Here is a 22678-nt window from a genome sequence, read left to right as displayed (position 1 = left end):
GTTGCAATTGAGGCTTAAACTCATTTTCTCCAATTTTGTATGCCATTTCCATGATCATAATCCCAGCCAACACCAAGCTCAAAGCTTGTATTGATCTCTTCAATCAACTAATACGATTTTGAACCAACACATCAACAATTACGGCAAGCCTCTCAGCCTCGTCTCTTCTCTTTTCTACAAAAATCATTCAGTCTGAAATTCTGAATCAACCATCTCCTAATCAACTGAACCAACAAAATAACTGAAGCAAGATCCAAAGAGCTATTACGACTAGGCAACAGTTCATTTATAAATAATTGTCTTTTACATTACAATTTTTGGTTAATTAGACGTTTGAATTCTATCTTCACTTTATAAATACAGGGCGAAAGATAAGATTACATGTACAAGGAGTGTAATGCTCATACAAGAATATATCAGAACAAACTACTAATTAGTCAGCTACACCCTCTTCTTTAGAAACAGGCAGTCCCCCAGTCCAAACATTTTTCACAAACCTCTTAACACTATACAGCCGAATGTAAGTAAACTACACTGCTCCATATTTCAGTGTGTCCCACCTGAATGGCACGAAGACATAACAAACTCGAGGCATACTCTTGAAAAACAGAGCTGTACAAACACAAACTACGGCAATGGTAACAAGAGACATCACTACTGGCCTACATGTTAGTGATGTTCCTCTGAATCCATAACTTGGCCTCTGCTCGCAAAGTTTGCAGTTTTGACTGATTTGCCACTTCTCAGTGTATAAGCTATTGAGCTTTGCAGATTTGAGTTCATCAGACTGCTTTTGCTTGGATTTTAAGTTCGAGAGTCCAAGGATATCCACAATTACATGTTTGCCAGATGAATTTTGGTTAACTTTACTCTGGAATAGATCGATGTAATGGTTATGACCTCTAAGGTAAGCATAATCTTTTGGGGTCAATCCTGTGCTGTCTCGAGCGTTTTCCCAAGCTCCAATACCAACCTAAACAAGAGAAACATATTAGAGTCTAGAATGATCATTAGTAAACACAATCACTATTTAATAAGCCACAAAAGCACACAGCTTATTTGGTATTTAGAATGGTGATGAAATTAGAGCAATTCTTACCTGCAATATCCAATTATCGAGTGATCAAGGTAGAGAGATTGTTGTATACACCCGGGTGTACGGTCTACGGTGCACCCAAGGGTATTTGTTTGCTCATTTGATGATATAATGAGCACTAATTGTCGAAATGAGCAAACAATACTCTTGGGTGCACCGTGCACCTGGGTGCAAAACAATTTCTAATCAGGGCAATTTCGATAATAGTACAACACTTCCAATTAACATATACTTTCATTTCCGCTCATACTCACATCTATAGATGGTAACACATAATGATAATAATGAAATAATGAATGAAGAGAAGGTAAAATAATGGTAATTCACAAAATCACATGAGAACTTCATTACCAATTCCTTAAAATTTATTACCTAATAATAAAGAGCTTTCTCAAAAAATATACTTAGAATTATTGTGAATAAATCAAAGCAAGCATCAATAATTTCATTACCATTCCAGGATCTTCAAGCAAGGCATCCAAAATATTCTCGAAACCAGCACAACTGGCAGCTAAGTGCAAAGGGGTCAACCCATTGGAACCAGTGACATCAGGTCTAAATAAGAAGCTGCTGGGTGATTCATCTGAGACTTTTGTATTCTTAGCTTTTCTGGGTATGTATCTTAACAAAAATTCCACCATTGACCTGCTATTTCTTTGGACGGCAGTGTGAAGGAGAGGCATCTCTGACAATGCATTTTCAACAGAAGCATGATGTCCAGTATCTACAATTCCACTGAACAGCAAATCCAGGAGTTTTCTTAAAACAGCACACCAATCATGGTCCATTGAAAAATCTATTAGCCACTTTAGTCGTACAAAAGAGAAGAGGTCCAACTGGATATTAGTTTGGCCTGACATTGAGCTTACACGATTCGTATGTAGCAGCCAACCCATCTCATGTATAAACTCTAAGGCATCATTCCTTCTATCAATACCCTCATCTGTACCGACAATCTCCATTACTCTTTCAAGCATGCAAATCTCAGAACAAATTTCAGGCTCTGCAACAATAAATGGAAAGAAGCAACCACTGAGGCCATAATCTTCCACCTGCATGAAAATAATTACCAGAAGTATCTCAGGGGACAAAAAGTAACAGGCTAATCCAGACACATTGAGCAGATTAATTTTAATTTCTAATACTCTGAATTACCAAGTAGAAACTGAGTGTACTGTGTACCTAAGTACATATCTGAAGTCTTAAACACATGGCTCAAAATTCAGGGTAAGAATACTTTTTCTTAAAACTGGATATACGAGGGAAACACATGTAATTTTGGAATTTAATAAAAAGTGACATGAAGGATATACGAGGGAAACACATCCTTCATGTCACTTTTTATTAAATTCCAAATCCTAGAATCTTTGGCAAGCCCCTTTTCATGTAATTTTTAATGCCGAAACAAACACAATTATGTAAGATTCTTTCACTTGTTTGCAAATGAGTTAAGAGTATACATAATTTTGATCTCAAATCGAAGCAAGCATATCATGCACATATCTTTATATCCCCTGTCCCACTTTCTTTATTTGTTTCTCTACCATTTCAGGGTACAAGATAACATCAAATTAAACTGTAAAAAAGTGCAATATATGGATTCGACACCCATATCCAAGTGCGTCTCCAACACTTGTACTTGTGATAAAATGAAATAAGGGTTAAGTAGCCTATTGATAGACCATAATGCCAACATACAACCAGAACCAACCAACTCACTTAAGACCAGAACTAAAATAACATTCGTGTCAGCACCAATTACTAATTTCAAGTAGGAAAGCTTCAAACGTTGCAGCCATCAGATTGGATCGCAAGACATTAAAAGAAAACTCTAAACCAAAATTTTATTTGGACACCGAAAGAACTAGATAACAATAGATTCCTACATATTGTGAAAAGATATGATAGTAGAATGTATTAGTAGTTTGTATCCATCATTTTACACAAGAGTGAGACACCGGAAGGAAAGCAACGACTGAGTAATCAACCAAGAAGCATGAGATAGCATTACCTCAATAAATCCTCTCCCAACAACATCTGGAATAGAGCAATGAAAGCTAAGAGACTGAACCTCATCCTGCTCGGCAGCAGTACTATCTACCAAGCTATAACAGCAGCTATCTTGGACCAGATACTTCCCTTCTATGGCACAAAGTAACCTATACATAGTAAATTGAGGTATACAAAGTTATCAACTGCTAACCAAAGTCTCAAATGTAAGCCTCAAATATTTTACAGAAATTACAAATAAATAAATTAATTAATTAAAAATGTAATTGATGTATGCATTCCAGAAGGAAAGATAACAATCAGAAGTTAACTTTCAAAAATGACAACTGAAGTAGCTTACATGAACATGATGGTTAAAGTACCTAGAAGTTGGCCCAGAGAGATTAGAACCCTTAACAACTAACTGCACTGTCTGAGCAGCAGGAACCGCAATGGGACTGATGCTTGAAATTCGACTGCCCCGGCTTTTGAAAGGTAGAGGAGTATCTAGAACAACCCGACCTTCAGCACAAGAAAAAAGAGCTGAATTAACAAGGGTAAAAAAAATACTGACAGCTATATGACCCTTAAAAACAGATCATGATACTCTAAGTGATGAATCTGGTAATAAACTAATGTATGATATTTCAAACATTAATCTAATATATATATATATATATATTAAAAAAAAAAAAAAAAAAAAACTGGTGAGGCGGTGTGAAAACCAACCATCACATATAAATGCTGCACTTTGCTGCACTCTGGTATAGATCCATCCTGTCTTCCAAAATGGATCATCAGACAGACTCAGGAGCCTACTCAAACTGGAGCTCATGTCATAGCAGAGCTGAAAGAATAATAGAAAAAAAAGTCTCAGCATGTAGCCTTCGTAGAATAGGAAAACAACCAAGTCAAGGATAAGAAGAAAACCTCTTCCCATAAGAACTTGTTCAAACGAAGATATATTGTCAAAACAATGCAACCAGGCCTGATGTACCCTTCAATGTCCGAAGGTTTGTGGGACAACCAATCAAGAATCTGGAATGCACAACCTCAACATTTTGAGCACGAGACAATTGATCAAACAATGGCCTAATCATAATAAGGGAGGAATACCATTACCTGTGTTCGCAATTGATGAGGCAAGTCATCTGGATCCTTACCAAAAAGCTTGAAAACAATCCGATCAGTTCGGCCCTAAAAAGTTTTAGAATAATAAGGACAAAAGAAAAGACAAAGTGACAGAAACAAGAATGACAAAAGGTCCAAGCAAGTTTTCTGAATGGCCAAAGATATTCCTAACGGATGGAACCAGACATTGCCAGCTGAATCATGTATAGCACTATAGCCCACCCCCTTCTCTCAGTACAAGAATGTAGTATGAGAAATACCCTCCCCTTTACACAAAACCTTGAAATGTTGATGATAAGGCAGATAACAGCATTATTTAAGAAGAATATAATCAAGGAATAATTAAACGCGTGTCCACAAATTCTTGATGACATGCATGCAGCTTTTCCCAACTTAAAGACGCTGACTAATCTTGGGATCAATGTCCCAGTGTCATGTTCTCAGTCAAAGTCAATGTTAGAAACTAAGGAGGGGGGACCTCATCTGATTCTCTTATAGGCATAACAGCAGTTAGAAAGTTGAAATGAAAAGCATCTATCCATGATGCCAATGCAAATATGTGTGGGTAAAAGGAAGAGGGGGTGTTCCAACCAAATAAATTCTAGTAAATTGTAAGAATAGGCTCTGCATGAAGAGGAATGTACCTGTGAATCACTGCCACTAGAACTAGAATGACCAGAATTTGAATCGGAGATTCCACTTGTTTGAGGTGGACTTGATTTATGTAAATGTTCTGGCCAATATGCACAAGCAATAGAACCATGTCCATTTCCTGGAATATCTACACATTCTTGAGAGTCATCATAAACATTATTCAAGTCAATGCCAAGGTAAGCCCCAGGTAAACTTCCTTTTGTAGCTATGGAACCATCAGCTGGATGGAAAATGCCCGGTTGTGAAGCATATTGTGTTTTTTCTTTCTGATGCTGATTTTCTCTGGTCAGTAATCCTATATGTGCTTCTGCTGAAGGCACAGCTTGACATAGTTCTTGTGCGCTAGAAGGGTTCTGAATACCAGAAAAAGGATTTTAGAGGCTTCATGAAAAAGAAAGCTAATTTGCAAATAAACCATCAGCGATAAGATCTGACACCTTTTCTGGAATTCCGACAGATATTCCTGCATTGAGTACCCTCTGAAATCCTTGCTGTAGTTCAGGCAAGTTGCTTCCACTAACTTGACTAGCAAGATTTCTCAAAAGATGAGAAATCAGATCTTGATCTTTTGTCTCGTCAGAACCATTTGCTGCAATTCACATAGAACTTTATAAAATCAAGCAAGAAGGATCAATTCCACAGAAACAAGATAGGACAGCTTGATTACATAACCAACTTCTCTAGGACCCTAGGCAACAAAATTAAAAAGCAACGTAGCTTGTACCATATCTCCAACTATTATTTTGCTAGTCTAAATAATTACTTCTAAACTTGCCAGTGTCCACATTACTATAACAATAAGGCGGGATGAAACTTTAAATCAAGATTGCAATCACTTAAAGCAACATTATGTTAAGCTTCTCTCTCTAACTTATTGTGAAGTAACATACATATGTCGCATATTGTTTTAAAGTATATTGAAAACAGCCTTATAACTAACGAAAGATTGCATACATCCAACTTTCTGTTTCCCTGCACTGCAAAAACCACCTTAAAGGTGTTGGTTGATGTTTAAATGAAAGTATGAATCAGAGGGATTATGTCTGTCAGAAACAGCTTAGAGTTGATGTACAAGGGATCCAGCTCTTATCAAGATGACAGAAGTGAGAACGACTACACTGTTTTTAAGATAAGATAATGACAATAAATAAACATAACAAAGGTCTTTTCGGATTCTACAATTGAGATTATATTACCAAATGCAACAATAGATTTTCTTTATTCAACATGTTTGACTACAAACATACGCTGAACTGAAGATAACAACATTGAGAGGTGATGGATGAGAAGAAGTGGACAAGTAAACCAATGCAGTAATGGTCCAAATTCCAAAGTCCAATTTGATTAAAGAAACACATAGCAATCAACAATGTCCATCATTAGCATCCAATTTGCATTTACAAGACAAAAAAATATTAGTAACTTACAGTGCAGATTGGACAAAATTCTCAGCAGACTAACAAGTAGGTAGCCTGCACTGTTTTCATCAGTCAAGGAACCACCATTAGGTAAAGTTTCAGAAACTGTTTTTCTTCTCCTCTTGTTATGCCCAGCCAGACGTCTACGACAGCTTCTCTTCCCTTCATCAAATTCTGGCAGATTATGGAACCTGCTACACTGCTGACAGAACCGTTGCATAAAATTTCCCACGAAAGCTTCACTGACTTTGGAGTGCACTTCACAAACTTTATGACGTCTATGGTAATCCTTAGCATTACTAAGATCAGCCGTACAACCTTCTACCTGACAGGCAGGTTGGGAAGTTCCAGTTCCAAGAGACTTACTCTTCTTCACACTCTTCCCTTCCAACTTATCAGCTTCATCTTCTGCTATAGGATAAACCTGCTCACCCAACTTCATATTCAATGGTCTACCTTCTTCATTCACCTCCTCATGAGGAACAACCACAAACCTCCTTCTCTTCTCCATTTCCCTCTTTCCTTTCTCATTAGTTTTACTGATCTCTTCGGAACCTACATTAATGTTCGTTGCAAGTTCCGGTCCAAGGGGAAAAAGCTGTATACTTCTACAATCTACAGGTGTACAAGTAGTATTCAATGGAGTGGCAAGAAAAAGATCACCATCCCATTTCCAATCATTCAAATCCCATTCCAAAGTCTTCTTTCCTACTGCTTTCAGGTCAGACACCGGCATCACTGCCGAACTATAAACATCGGCTTTCCCTCCCATCTCAGCCTCCATTGTTTACAAATTAAACCCTCTAAACAGCACAATTTCCAATTATATGTTCAACTTTTATCTTAAACCCTGATTTACCTACCCAATTCCATCAGATAGAGAATGCACCAATTAAACTAAGCTCCCTTGAAAACATATAACAAGAATTGCTCAATAAACCCCTCAAAAACAACTAACCAGCTTCTATGCACGAGCAAGAATTAAAATTTATAATAACAAAGCTACCAAATTACCAGTTCAACGAATCAAATCCTTCACAAATAAACTTAAATCGAAAACCCACAACACATTTCACAACAACATCAATAAAAATCACATCTTTCACAATACCCAGTTCTTTCTGTGAGTAAATTCAACAAACAGTTGAAGTGCAAATATACATACATAAAAAAAATACACTCTTTAACTCAAAACATTGAATCTAACCTTGATTCTGGCTTGCGAACCAAACGCAAGATCTGAAAACAAAAATTTAAATTAAAAAAACAAATAAACGAAAACCCCAAAATGTAGAGAGAGGAATATTGGAGGACGATGTTGAATTTGTAAAGTGAGATAAATTCAGCTCCTGTTGTGTACCTTCCTTTAGGTGCACCTGGGGTATTGTCGTAATTTCAGTGAATAATTATTGTTGCTATCAATGATATGGAAACTGGGAAGTATAGAACACATGAGTTGGTATTTTGTAGTAAACAACTAAACATGGGAGATTTTTACAATACAGACTGCAAGTTTGAGTTGGAGTTTATTTGGTTTTCAAGCATTTGTACAATCCGTTGTCTTGTTTGCCTTTTTATATTATTACTAGTTTAATGCTCCGCGCTCACCATTTTGCTAATTAAAATTAAGGCGCTAACAAGGAAACACTATATATATATATATATATATATATGTATATATATATATATATATATGTATATATATATATATATATATGTATATATATATATATATATATATGTATATATATATATATATATATGTATATATATATATATTTTTGAAAAAAGTCCTAAAAGAACACTAAATTTCATTAATGTAAGCCATACGACATCTACAATTGACAATGAACGATAATGAAAACGAATTTAACAAAATCAAACAAGAATTAATCGGGGAAGGGGTAAGAATCCAAATACATAAATATAACAATTCGGCATATTCTCGTTTCGTTGTCTTATACAACTTTTTGAGTGGATCCGTCGTCACTTCGCAATTTTGTGAGAAAGTAAATTCTTGTGTTGATTCCGTAACCCGAATCCGAGCCACAATCAATAGTAGCCCCGCACAATCGGAGACCAAATTAAGCACAAATAAAACCTTGTCTTTCGAAGGAGTACGAAAAACCTTGTCTTTCGAAGGAAATCGAAAAAACCTTGTCTTTCGAAGGAGATAAACCCTTTCTATCGAGGGAGGCATTATTGTGACCTAAAACAAATTTAAAAGCTTAAAAGAAAATAAAGATTGGGGCTTTCCACCGGTGAAATCCGATGGAAGCCCCTTAAAATTAACAATGGAGACTAGGTTTAGGAGAGAGAAGAGAGAAAAGGAGGCTAGGGTTTTTTTTTCCTAAATAAATATATTTGGATTACTTATTACTTCGTATTATTTTGTGTTTGAATATACAAGATACATATGTAAAACAAATCGTTTAAAATTGAAATATGTTTGACATTGCTTCCTTTGCACACGTGGATTGTAATCACATGTGTTCAAGTAAGTCAACAATTTAGATAACCATTATTTCATAGTTTTCAATACGTATTGTTGACTTACATGTATCTTATAAGTTTGTGTTGTTGTAACTGTCAAAAAAAGGATTGCATGTTTTATATGTCTATATGATTTGATTTACTTATTATTTTGAATCTCATTGAATATAGAGTAACAATTTATAAGTAGCTATCTATTATGTTGTTTAAGAAGGAATGTTATACATAGACATTAATGTATTACTTTAAATTAGCATCTGTATAGAATGTCATTAATGACCATGAATGGATAAAGTTCATTAGTTAAGTAATAGTAGAGATTGACTAATACATAGCTTGGATAGTCAATTCAGTTCTGAGAAAGATGACTCAATCTAAATTAGCTAGCAATTACCAGTGAGCATTACACATGTAGTTTTGCATAGCATATTGGAGATAAATAAGTTGCATTTGTAAGTTATTTGTAATGTATCAAGAGGAATGTAAGTTAATATAATGTTGTATCCATATAGACTATTATACCTCTTTTGAACATACTTGACTTGTCATTATAGCTAGTATGACTCTTGGGAAAGAATCTTGAATTTGAGTTCAGTTTCAGTTTCTGAAAACAGAATATTGCTTAAGTCTTTTCTTGTCAAAGCTATATTTAATTGCATTTAATGTGATACACATTTCTAGCAATGTTTTAGTTCTATAAATAAATAGCATTGTTTGTTATCATATACAAATCAGCCACTGAATTATGATTATAAGCTAAGTATAAGCATATACATTAGTAGTATGTTTAGGCATTTTGGATGGCTAATTTTGCACCTACGTTTACAATTTGTTATGAAGGAAATCAGGAAGATAAGTTGGTATGAAATATACATTTTTAAGTTGTTGTTGTTGTTATGCATGTAAGAGATGTAGCTATATGTATGTGATTTGGTTTGTCTAATTTCTGCATGCTTCTGTTTGCTCCTTGCTAATTTAATATGTTGGGTTGGCCTGGTGTTTTGTTAGTGCATTTCCATTTACAGCGTAATCCTGATGAATTCAGCAACATTTTATATGATGGCTCCAAAGGCGTTGGCCTGCAAGTGCATGGTCACTCTAAGATTTGGCAAGCTACTATGGCACATGAAGAGGACAAAGATGATTCGGTTATTGTAGACACCCAAATGTGCCTCCCCAAAACCAAAATAAACCTGGTGATGAGTACCTTTCACGTCAAATCATAATCGAATGAAGTGAAAGTGTGGAAAGTCTAGTGTTGCGGTTAGTTTTCTTTCTCTCTGTTTTTGAAAACCTATTTTAAGAAAACAGCCAATCCAGTTTGGTTTGGTCTATAGCAAGGGTCCAATAATAGTGTAGTTGGGTTGGGTTCGAAAAGACCTTTCCAACTAGGGTTGTTCAAAAATATCCGGTCCGAAATATCCGATCCGAAATTTCGATTATCCGATCCGGATTTTAAGGTTTCGGATATTTCGGATCGGATATCCGAAAAAATTTCGGATTTTCGGATCGGATTTTGTCCGAAAATTTTAACTACCCGATCTGAAAACCCGACTATCCGATACGAATATTCGGATATCCAATCGGATCGGATTCGGATCGCAATTTCTCCGATCCGAAAATTTCGGATATCCGAATTTTCGGATCAGATCGGATATCCGAAATTGAACAGCCCTAATTCCAACGATATATTATAAGCCCAGTTCCGATGAATAATGAGGAAGTTATGGCCAAATTACTAAACTGGGCCCAGTTTGATATTTATGTGTGGCCCAATGATCTAGAGGAGGGTCTAATATTGATTTATCATTCCTAATGCGATTAGAATTGATTTTAGTATTCTAGAAGATTCTTTTCATTCCTAATTCAATTAGCATTGATAAATTGACTTTGGTTGACTTTTTAGAGTTTTAATCAGAATAAAAGAAGTGTTTTTAAGGAAAATACGATTTTGCCCTTCTCTACGGCTAAATTTTATCAAAATTAAGAAAACGCGTGAAAACGACTATTAGCGCCTGACGCCAGTTATTAGCGCTTGGCGCCTGGCGCTAACCAGCGCCTGGCGCCAATAGTGTTTTATTCTCATTGAACCTCTGATTCGTTTTTCTATCCGTGCGGCTGATTTTCTCTATAAATAGCCTCCTAAAATCTCCGTTTTCGATCATCAACAACAATTATTTACTTATTCTCTCTAGTTTTCAAGATTTTTCTCTCTCTCTAGCTCTTTGCATACAAAATTCCGCATTCACAAGATCTAGAAACACCTAGCCAAGTTCAAAGTTGTCTTCGCCCTAAACGTGAAAGGTTTTAATTTCTGAGGGTTTGGTCCCAAATATCTCTTTCAATTATTTAATTTAATTCTTTGATTTTATTATTTTCCTTGAAGTTACTAACGTGTGTATTTTGTTATTAGAAAGAGATATGAGGCATCCAAGTAAGTGCTTTAATTGATTTATTGATATTATGATGTAGAAATCATGTTAGGATGTTTTATTGCTTCCTAGTATCATGTTTAGGGTAACAACTATAATTTATAATATCAAATATGCTTATTATGATTCCTGCGATGCTTCCTACTTTCTTTCCTAATAGCATATTAGTATCATGTTAGGGTTAAAGCTATGATCTTTGATGTTTAGTGACATGCTAGGGTTTGTTATTAATCTTGTTAGTATCATGCCTAGGATCTTGCTATTATGCTTTAACATGATTATTTTATGATGATGATTATAATTATTATGATGATTATTATTATGTTGCTTGATATTTATTTATTGCTTGATCACCCCTTTTATGCATGTTTAAAGGGAATTGATACTTGTAATCACGCTTAATAAGATAATTAATAATCTTGTTTAGGGTTAATATGATTATAATTCAAGTGATCGCCAATAATAGTTTTATTTGTGCATTAATATTCAACCAACATAGATATAAACAGGTTTATGGTTAAACCTATTGATTGCATGTTAGTCAGAAAGCGCACATGAATACGATCCGAATAAAGTAGATGCCTATTATTAGGGAAGGTTCAATCTCTTTTAGGTTGAATTTTTACCTTCATCCCCGAACTACCAGTCATGGTTCCAGACCTATTGGAGTTGACGATCTCCTGGATCGTTAAGGGGTGTAACCTTCACCCTGTGAACGTTTTACAAGTTCCTAAAACTTGTTGGCGACACTTTTGCTCTAGCTTCTTTCCCTTTGGACGTCACCGTACTTAAGTGTATGATCACAGTGGGGTTGAAGTTTGGGGTAATGCTTGAAATATTCCCGACAGTTACTGTGTTAGAAGATGGTTAGATCAATTTTGTTAGAGGTAATGGGATAAGTGATGGTGACGGTTTAAAATTTACATGTATAAGGAATAGCTCTTTCACTATGCAGATTCTAAGGCTATCAAGAAGCAAGAAAACAGGTGGTTTTGGAGCTAGCAAGAGCAATAGTGGATCAGGTAAGAGGCGTGGGAGTACACCTGCTTACTATGGCAATTCAGCAAATATGATTGAGACCAATGAGTGGATCGATAACCTTGCACGTAGCTGTCTCGAGCCACATTTCAAATTCATCTTCACTGCAGCTTACCTTAAGAAAGGGCAAGTTGTATGTGCGAGTATCAATTGTATTAATATATATGTTGTGTGCTGTTAAGCCTTTTAACTGAGGAAGAAACCCTATTTACTTTGCTGCCTTTGTTTGCAGAATATTCCTGTTGACTTTGACAATTACTGGTTTAGTGAATTTGTTGAATCAACTAATGTCCTGCTTTAGAATTTTGATGAACAATTTCCTGCTATAAACTGAAGGTTGTGAAGAAGGATGGCCCGGTGACTAAGTGTGAGTTAGTAAGTGGTGTTAAGGAATTCACTGCTCAGTATATGTTCAGACAGATGAAGGTGCACTAATCAAGTATCGTAGAGGGCATCCTGTAGTTTTTGATATAGACCTTGTGCTAGGATAAGGCATCAAAGATATTTTATTGTTTAAGGTTAATGTAATTGGTCCTAATAATGCACTTAAGAAGGACACAATAAGAGTACTGTAATGGTTAAAATTCAATGTAGGTGCCTGCATTGATAACTTGGCTATGATTTTCGATTTACTATGTTGTATCATATTAAACATCTTCTTACATTTCAGGTTTATTTATTATCTTGCTAATTTAATCATAATTCTTGGAATCAATTATCTTAGCTTAAATGTGCCTTGGTAGTATGCTGTTTAAGCACCTTATATATAGATAAATAAATTTGATAATGAAAGGTTGTAATGAATGATTTATATGCTACATATATATAAGTTGTATAATGCTGTCACTTGTGAATAAGAAGAGTGCAAACTGTTGTACATGAGTTTTTATAATGAATCTTTTAATATTGTGTTATTGTGAAAGTTATTTTAAGACACATCCAATTGGCCTCTAGGTAATATACTGTAACACTATTGGCTTCTATAAAAGGAGATTAGAGTGCTAGAAATGTCACTTTCCACTTGCATTCATTACCCAAAATACTACTTTGTTGTGAAAGAATAAACTCATTGACTATGGCAAGTAAGGGTAAAGAGAAAGTTGATAGCAGTGTCTAGTGTGAAGTAGACAAACATATCATTTTAGAAGTGGTGGAGAAACGTGTTAGCTATCTTGAACATAAGGTAGAAGAGCTAGAAGCTATTGTTGCTGCTCTTTGTTTTAGTGAACCAGAAGACAAGACACCTAGTCTTGAGAGAGGTTCTACTAAACTTGCTGAAAATGAAGCAAAATAGAAATTTGAAGGAGGAACCAGCACCTACACTGCCAAACCTAGTCTCCTAGTATTGAGATTTATCACCATTCTAGTCCATCATACTCACCTGGAAGTGATGCCTCATATGGTAGTTCATTTAAATTAAAAGTTCCTCTACAAGCTACAATCATCAATAATATGGACTGTGTTGCTTGTATGTATGTGTAAGGCCTACTTACTTTTCTTAATGCACCTGCCTAGCTTGGTGTAATCTAGTAGTAAAATTTCATGACTGTAAGATTTGCTAGTTACCGTGGTGTGTTGTTTCTTAAGTGTTTAGTTAGTATGAGCAAATGAGATGTGCTGCTTATGTTATTGGCTATCTATGAACTTTGATGTATCCTTGAAGAATGTATTAAAGGAAATTACATGGTGAGTTTGAAACTGTGATGTTTGCAAGAAAGTGTCTCGTTCGATCATTAAGGAGAATGCTAACCTCATAATAGTTTCTATCAAGTTAACAAATAGTAAAAGTGAAAATGAATCCATTGTAGTTCATTATAGTAGCTGACTTTCTTAAGATTTTTGTATACATGCTTCTTGGATTTCTGAATTCTACTTGAACATTCAAATCAGGGTTGCTTTGTAACACCAACACTATTTATAGGATGTAGGCTTCCTCAACAGGCTGCTATCACGGCCTCTTTCCACTACAACAATGTGAAGATAGTTAAATCAAGGCTAATTATAAGAGTAAGCATATTCACCAAGCTCCATTTGTTCTTTTACCTAAGATGTAAATAATAAATACGCTCACACCATCCCATATAGATAAATAAATCCACCAAATAACATTTACAAAAGCAAGGGCAAAGCCGTTAATTTACTGCTCATTAGGAAGAACAACCAAAAAATAAGGCATGATGCAAGGGTAAATTCGGAATTAAACTTTTCATTAGGAGATAGGACAAAAAAATGCTACCTTATGAACACTAATTCAGTAAATTTTGCATAACAATAAGATTTGTGATATAATGTTGGCCACTTTTAATAAACACAATTAATATTAATTGATTTATAGTATAAATAGTGATAGTATATTTGTTATGTATATTTATAAAGTTAAGTTGTAGTATAATAAGCATAATGTGATACCGCTTTTGCCCTTAATCTATGCCTATATTTTTTGCTGTTTTTTTTTTTTTGAAAAAATTGTAAATTCGTGTTTTTACCCTTGTCTTTTTCTCTTTGTTTATGTTTTATCTTTATCTTTGTTTTTGTTTTTCCTTTTTATTTTACGGCCTATTACCCTTTAGTCGGTGCCTTTTCTTATGTGGTCACTTCCACTCCAATAATCACTTTTAAGTTTTAGAGATCAACACCCTTTAACTAAAATTTCTTTTTTTTTTTTTTAAATAATAACATTGGTTTTTGAGTTAACATTTGGTGTATTAAAGTTTTGTGGGTCACCTTAGCCATATGGTTTTAATTTGGGGTTAGCATTTTTTATATTTAAAGTATTTAAAATGCATTTTTTTTTGTGTTCTACCCGGTTCACCCTTTGGGTTAATCCGGATTCGGGGATCAGTTGTGGGTGGTTAGGTTCCAGTCCCCTCCCAATTAATGACATTCGAAAAGACAATAATAAAAGTGACGGTTTGATTTGCATAAAAATAGGAAGTTACTTTCAATTGAGAAAATCTAAAAATCTTTCTCTGAAATCTTATTGCAACTTTGAAACCCTTTCCTCTTTCGTTCATAGTTAATCATCTAAGTTTTTCTATGGCTGGAAATGGTGATAAACCTCAGTCTCAGCTAGATACTAGAATTTTTTGGTCAAAATGAAGAAGAATCTTCAGGGTTGTAGACACCCATTTGTGTCTCCCCAAAAACCAAACCCAGTGATGAGTACCTTTCACGTTGAATCATAATCGAATGAAACGAAAGTGTGGAAAGGTCTAGTGTTGCGGAAAGTTTTATTTCTTTTCTTTTCTCTTCTCCCTGTTTTTGAAAACTTTATTTTTAAGAAAACAGCCAATCCAGTTTGGTTGGTCCATAATATGGGTCCAATAGTGGTGTAGTTGGATGGGGCTTGCAAAGACCTTTCCAACGATATATTATAAGCCCAATTCCGATGAATATTGAGGAATTTATGGCCAATTTACTAAACTGGGCCCGGTTTGAGTTTTAAGTACGGCCCAATGATCTAGGGGAGGGCCTAATATGATTTATCATTCCTAATGTAATTAGGAATGGTTTTGGTCTTCTAGAACATTCTAGAAGGTTTTATCATTTTTAATTCAATTAGGATTCTTCAGAGTTTTAATTAGATCAAATAGTATTTTCGACCGAAAATATACTATTTTATCTTCCAGTACGGTAAAATTATCAGATTTTCGAAAACGCGTTAAAATCCGGTTTGGCGTCCAACCCCAGGCCTTGGCGCCTGGAATCAAGATTAGCGCCAGACGCCAGAATTGTCGCCTGGCGCTAGCCACAGTTCTTGGCGCCAATGAGCCAGGTCTGGCGCCAAGGTGGATTTGTGGTCTTCATACTCTGTTTTGATAAATAATCTTTTTTGGATGATTTTCTCTATAAATATCGTATCAAAAACTCCGTTTTGATTCACGAATTCTCCTTATTCTTAAGTCTTCATCAACTATCTTCATCATCTACATCTATCATTCACCAACTCTCATCAAGATTTTCTTGATTATTCACTCTCTCTCTTTTTCTAAACTAGCCTTTTCTCAAATACAAAATTCCGCATTCATTAGATCTAGAAACACCTAGCCATATTCGAAGTTGCCTTCGCCCTAGACGTGAAAGGTTTTAATTTCTGAGGGTTTGGTCCCAAATCTCTATTTAAATTATTTAATTTAATTATTTTGATTATTATTTTCCTTGAAGTTACTAACGTGTGTATTTTGTTATTAGAAAGAGGTACGAGGCATCCAAGTAAGTACTATATTGATTTATTGATTTTATGATGTAGATATCATGTTTACATTGTTATTATGATATTCCTAGTATCATGTCTAGGATATTTTTAATATTAAATATGATTGTTACGATGCTTCCTATCCTCTTCCTAATATTAATTCATGTTAGTATCATGTTAGGACTAAAGATTTGATTTTTATTGCTTAGTGACATGCTAGGGTTTGTTATTAATCTTGTTAGTATCATGCCTAGGATCTTGCTATGCTTTAACATGATTATGATGATTATGATTATGATTAATGTTATTATTAATGATGTTGATTATTTATTATGTTGCTTGATACATATTATATTTATTCTTTATTGCTTGATCACACCTTTTATTACATGTTAAAGGGAATTGGTACTTGTAATCACGCTTAATAAGATAATTAATAATCTTGTTTAGGGTTAATTGTGATTATAATTCAAGTGATCGCCTATAATAGTTTATTTGTGCATTATATTCAACCAACATAGATTAATCAGGTTTAGGGTTAACATATTGATTGCATGTTAGTCAGAAAGCGCACATGAATACGAGCAGAATAAAGTAGAGGCCTATTATTAGGGCAGGTTCAATCTCTTTTAGGTTGGATTTGTACCATCATCCCCGAACCCTTATTTGGTTCATGACCTTATGGAGTTGTCGGTCTCTTGGATCGTTAAGGGGTGTAACCTTCACCTCGTGAACGGTTTACAAGTTCCTTAAAAACTTGTTGGCGACTCTTTTGCTCTATCTTCTTCCCTTTTGGACGCCACCGTACTTTAGTGTATGATCACAGTGGGGTTCAAGCTAGTGGGATTTTAAAGGCTTGAAATTATTCCCTACAGTTTTTTGGCGACTCCGCTGGGGAGGATTTCTATTTTAATTCCTGAATTTGTTTCGGCAATGATTTAGAATGAGTGGATGAGACTCGAAAAGTTCTAAGTATTTCATGTGCGTAATTTTGATTAACATTGTGGCATATGCATAAAAAGGTTCTCATTGGAAAGACCATCCGTAATGAGTCAAAAACATAAGGATTTTACACATAGGAAATTTGAGAAATGCCTTTCACAACTAGGACTGAAATAACACCGCGCGAAACTGAATGATTTTATTGAGCACAGAAAGCTGCTGAGGCATGTGGGAAGTAGCGTCAGGGGCCAGAGCTTGGCACCATACTTTTAGCCGTAGCGCCAGACGCCAGTATTGGCGCTAGGCGCTACAGTTAAAAGTTGGCGCCAGTCTCTGTTTGCTGGCGCCAATTTCCCCCAATACCGAGCCAGAAATATGCGTTCTAGCTAATTTCGACCGGTTTTTCGTATTGTTTGCTCGATCCTACTTCCTGATTGAATTTTTTTCTCACTTTTCTGAAACCCATATGTGTTCTACATATGGACATAACCCTCTGGGAATTCATGCTCTATCTACCTGATTGAACGCTCCTGGCAACAAAGGGTACATCTGAGAGGTTGAATTCACCAAACCATGGAAGTGAGTTTTTTCTAAAAACTTGCGGTGTCCTATCCACACTCGTTAACCCTTCACGGTTAGGCTTCTACGCGGTGCATCTGGACAATTAACCATGGACCCTATTTGACTAAACCATATCCCGAACTTTAGAGAACTAGAGCCATGGTTAGGTTGCAAACTCATTGCATCATATTGTGCCTACTTGACTAATTGTGCATTATTTGTTGTGCATACTCTATGTGATTTTTCCTAACCGTTTGTTTGACTTGTGTTAAGACTAAATAAACTGATTAATGACAAAAGGACTTTGTTTAATTAATTAATTAATTAATTTGAGCTAATAAATAAACATAAAATCGAGTCAAAGTTCCTTTAAGTCAACCCGGATTTTTATTCCCGTATACTGCACAAACGTCAACTTGTTTTGGTCATAGATGGAGTTCTAGAAAGAACTACGAGTAGTACAACCTATGGATCTGTAGCCCCGAGTTTTATCTTTAATTTGGAGTTGGTTTCATCCCAATCAGAGTCGCAGATCAAAAGTTATGACTAAAATACTACAGTCTATCCAGTTTAATGCATATACGTGAAGTCTTAACTTAGTCTTTGCTTGAGTCTAGTCACATAGTCTAGCCACATGGTCATGACACGAGCCTTAACATGTCATCTACACTCACTAATCTTAGCACACACTTTGAGTACACGTCACCATGATCATGTCGTAGGTCCATGCATGAGTCGATCTTTCCGTCATTTGAGTTGGGGGGTACATTCTATTCCTAATTCTTCATATCCCTCCATCTAAATCTTCTTTCACATTTTATTCCAATTTTCCTTCATCCCTCCATCCATTGCATGTTGAATAAAGTTTGAGTTAAATAATTAATGATAAGTATCCCCAAATTCCTTTCCCACAGTACTTGGTCGAGGAGAGAAGGGCGATTAATCAAGGACAACCTCTTTATTCAAGTCTCGCTTTTTGATAAACCGATTCGTAAAAAAGGGAAGGCTAAGAAGATAATGGCAACTCAAGAAGAAGTCAATGAGCTTAGGAACCAATTGGTTACCATGACTGAAACACTGAAGCTACTCACCCTCAAGGTTGATGATCCCGTGAAGCAACAACAGATGGATCTCATGCAAGAGAGTCTAAGCAAGCTATCTAGTGACTACAAATTTCAGGGCATAAGCTCGCAAGGGGTCTCGCTAGATAAAGAACTTCTTCCACATAAGTTCAACGCCACTGACATCCCTAAATTCAAGGCAACAGATAACCCTTACTTCCATCTAAGAGCTTTTGAAACAATAATGAATATTAAGGGTATCGATAAGAAGGTTTTTCCCTCTCTGTTCCCACTATCTCTCGAGACCGTTTGTCAACAATGGTTCTTTTCTCTCGACAAAGAAAAAACCTCTTCTTGGGAGTCGATAAAAAACACTTTCATAGATAGATATAAGTGCAACATCCAAGATGAAACAGACCACAGACAACTTGAGATGTTAAAACAAAAGGAAAACGAAGGGTTCACTTCCTTCTTCAATAAATGGAGGGAAGCTTCTGCTAATATGGTCAAGGCTCCTACCGAAAAAGAATCTGTGAGGATGTTTATCAAGAATCTCCAAGGGAAGTATTCAAAGCACTTAAAGTACCAACACAACTTGAATACTTTCAAAGCTGTTTATAATATAGGCATTGACATTGAAGATGACCTTCTGAAAGATAATAGTGCGAGAGGAAAGAAGAGCGACCATCCTTCTTCTTCCTCTAATGAGGTACATGCTACAAACATCTCTAAACCACGAATCCAAAGATCAAAAAGGGTGTTCACTCCACTTGGTATAAGTTATGAAACGGCTTTTGAGAAGCTACATCACAAAGGACTAGTCATGCCCATAGGGCCCATCAAAGATCCGGTTCCAGAAGCTAGACCACCTAAGTGGGACCCTAATAAGCACTGTAAATATCATCAAGGAAAGGGTCACGACACTGAAGAGTGTTGGAAACTCAAAGAAGCTATTCAAGATCTGATCGATGACAATGAAACTTCCGAGATTCTAGCCATCGAAGATGACCAAGCATCCTTTGACCCATCACTTCTTATCACACCTGTAGGAGAGCCTATGATCGAGACAGCTTATATGAACTCTCTCGATGAAGTGGCCATAATCGAGGAGGATGAAAGTCTTTTCTTAGATAATACCAACGAAGACTCGTCAGGTCTAAAAGAGGACATTCGAAAACTGCAAGATGTCATTGCCATGCTCTTGAATGTGGTAGAAGGATTAGCAAATCGGGTGATGGCCATCGAACAAAATTCTCGCCAAGAGTTTAATGAAGAACTCAATGCTCCTAAGCCACAAACAAAACGGACTATTGAAGAATACACACCAATAGGAATGACTTACAATGAAGCTTTTGACTGTCTTCACGATCAAGGTCTCATTCACTCCATTGGTCCTAGTCAAGACCCTCCATCTGAAAAACGTTCTCCTAATTGGGATCCAAATTCCTATTGTCGATATCATAAAGGTCGCGGTCACACTACTGAAAAGTGTCTCGCCCTCAAGGATCGTGTTCAAGATTTCATTGATTCAAATCTCCTTCATGTTCCTCCACGCGACAAGAAGGCCAAGATTAGCAACAATGGTAACAGTGGCTGTAAAAGGAAGAAGAACGACTATCCTTCTTCTTCCAAAAACACCTACTCTAGTAAGAGCGTTGGTACTTTCGACCTTACTGAGATCCTAGCCATGGATAATCGAAAACAACCGAAAAGGGAATTTACCCCTATTGGAATTAGCTACGATGATGCTTTCGATCGACTCCATGCCAAGGGAATCATTACTCCCATTGGACCTACCAAAGATCCCCCACTTAAGAAAAGATCGCCTAGTTGGAATCCAGACGAACACTGCAAATACCACCAAGGTAGGGGTCATACTACTGAGAGCTGTTGGAAGCTAAAGGAGGCCATTCAGTATTTGATTGATAACAACAAGGTTCCCATACCTCCAGTTAACAAGAAAAGCGAGTAATGATAAGGGAAGAAATACAAGACAAGAGGCGAGCTTCAACGAAAAGATTTCATGACCTTTTTTTTTTATTTTTTTTTTTTATTTCATCTTCATTTTTTCCTTTCCCCAATAAGTCTAGCATAGGCACCTTTTCTTTTCTTTTAGATTAATTTTATAGGATTTTTTCCTTTTTCTTTTTTAATAAAATGAGCATTTATTTCCTTGCATATGATCATTTCATTACATTGCATTTTTTTAAAAAAATAATAATAATAATAAAAAAAATTATTAGAAAAAAAAAACATGTCGAATTAAGCACAAGGTATACCAATGATTTGAGGCACCTCTTGTAGCCACATCATATCTCCTTTCGCCCTTCAATTATACGATCCTTTCTTCATAAACCCTTTGAGCCTCGTCTAACGATAGACCTTTCTTTTTTCAACCTAAATCTATCTAACCTAGGGATGGGATGGTGTGCAACTTATGCCATTCTAAAGAAAGCTTGAGCAAATTCAAAAGAAAGCAATAGCAAAAATAAGCAAAAAATAAATAAATAAAAGTGTACGAAAGGGCAAGTGTTCCAATGTCTTTGATATGAAAATATCTTCGATAAGAACACGTCTCAGATTGCGTCTCTTATCGAGTGCTCGGTACCGTGCCTGAGAAACATGAATGCCAAGTGAGTGATAGACCGCATGATCGAGATTGCTCACACTTATAAAAATAAAATAAATGCTAAAGCAAAAAGAGCTAAAAAGAGTAGAAACTCAAGCATAAAAGCAAGGTTGCATACCTTGGGGGCTTATCTAGGGTGTTGAGCCTTTATCCCCTTCTTCTTTAAACCTTTAGCCTAACCACGTTACAACCCTTAAAAAGACCTTTTTGAGGTATACACACTTGTGCGAGGTTTGGCTAGAGCTACGTTTGGCCTGATTCCTTACGGATACGTAGGCAACCTCCCATCGAGGTGCGGCCGTAATAAACATGCATTCATATTCACATTCACACACTTACACCATGATCATATCAAGGGATTCCCTATGCTCATCCCTTTTCATTTAGAGCTAGACTTGGGGGCTTGATCCCTATATTATTAGCTTACCTAGCCTAAGAGTCACCACCATTTGACTCTTTTCAATATATTTTTCCACACACTTAGCTCTTGCGGCCTAGCCTTAGTGTCACTATCACACAACTGCACAGATACATGACCAAATATATTTCCCTTAGGAACCCTTTGTCATGAAATCTTAACATAACGATGAAGCATGCCTTGTCACATCACTCATCACTCATCACTCATAATTGTCATTACATAGAAGTATGAAGTGCTTAGCCTCCGTGCCTAAGTTACCCAAATACTTTCATCATGGAGTCAACCATTGAGATAGCCTAGGATGAATTAATCCTTGAACCTTGAGAGATAGTATCAAACAACATTTGACTAAGCTCATTCAACATGCATCTTCAAACTTTCGATTTTCTTTTTCACGTCTTTCTTTTTCGGGAGAAAGTTGGTACCCTCCACAAAATTGACGGAAAATGTTTGCTTTTTTGCATTTTTCGAGTCGCACGATCACATTACAATGCACACACGAGTCATGTACACATTGAGTCATGTCGTGTCATATCACTTTGATTTGAGTCTAACACATGTGTCAAACACTTCGAGTCGAGTCAACCTCGAGTCAGTCATATCGAGTCAAGTTTATAC

At 36.0% G+C, this 22678-nt stretch overlaps 1 protein-coding gene across 2 annotated transcripts; it reads right to left on the bottom strand.

The window, feature by feature from the left end:
- Positions 1-271: 271 nt before the first annotated feature.
- On the bottom strand, positions 272-7812 carry LOC145631951 (squamosa promoter-binding-like protein 1). 2 transcript variants are annotated; one of them, XM_081684187.1, is made up of 11 exons: positions 7649-7812; positions 6298-7527; positions 5308-5459; positions 4861-5223; positions 4208-4282; positions 4016-4123; positions 3815-3932; positions 3469-3607; positions 3108-3255; positions 1549-2148; positions 272-973 (listed from the first exon to the last, which is right to left on the bottom strand). In XM_081684187.1, exons 2-11 carry the CDS (start codon positions 7070-7072, stop codon positions 530-532), a joined length of 2922 nt encoding a protein of 973 aa, XP_081540313.1. In that variant the 5' UTR covers positions 7073-7527; positions 7649-7812; the 3' UTR covers positions 272-529. The 2 variants fall into 2 exon arrangements, with proteins under 2 accessions (XP_081540313.1, XP_081540312.1); XM_081684186.1 differs by lacking the exon at positions 7649-7812 and having other exon boundaries at positions 6298-7624.
- Positions 7813-22678: the final 14866 nt, after the last annotated feature.

The sequence above is a fragment of the Chenopodium album genome, chromosome 5 (genome assembly GCF_948465745.1).
Source record: "Chenopodium album chromosome 5, dcCheAlbu1.1, whole genome shotgun sequence".
In the NCBI taxonomy this organism is placed as follows: Eukaryota; Viridiplantae; Streptophyta; class Magnoliopsida; order Caryophyllales; family Amaranthaceae; genus Chenopodium; species Chenopodium album.
This window is presented reverse-complemented; position numbering and strand designations above follow the sequence as displayed.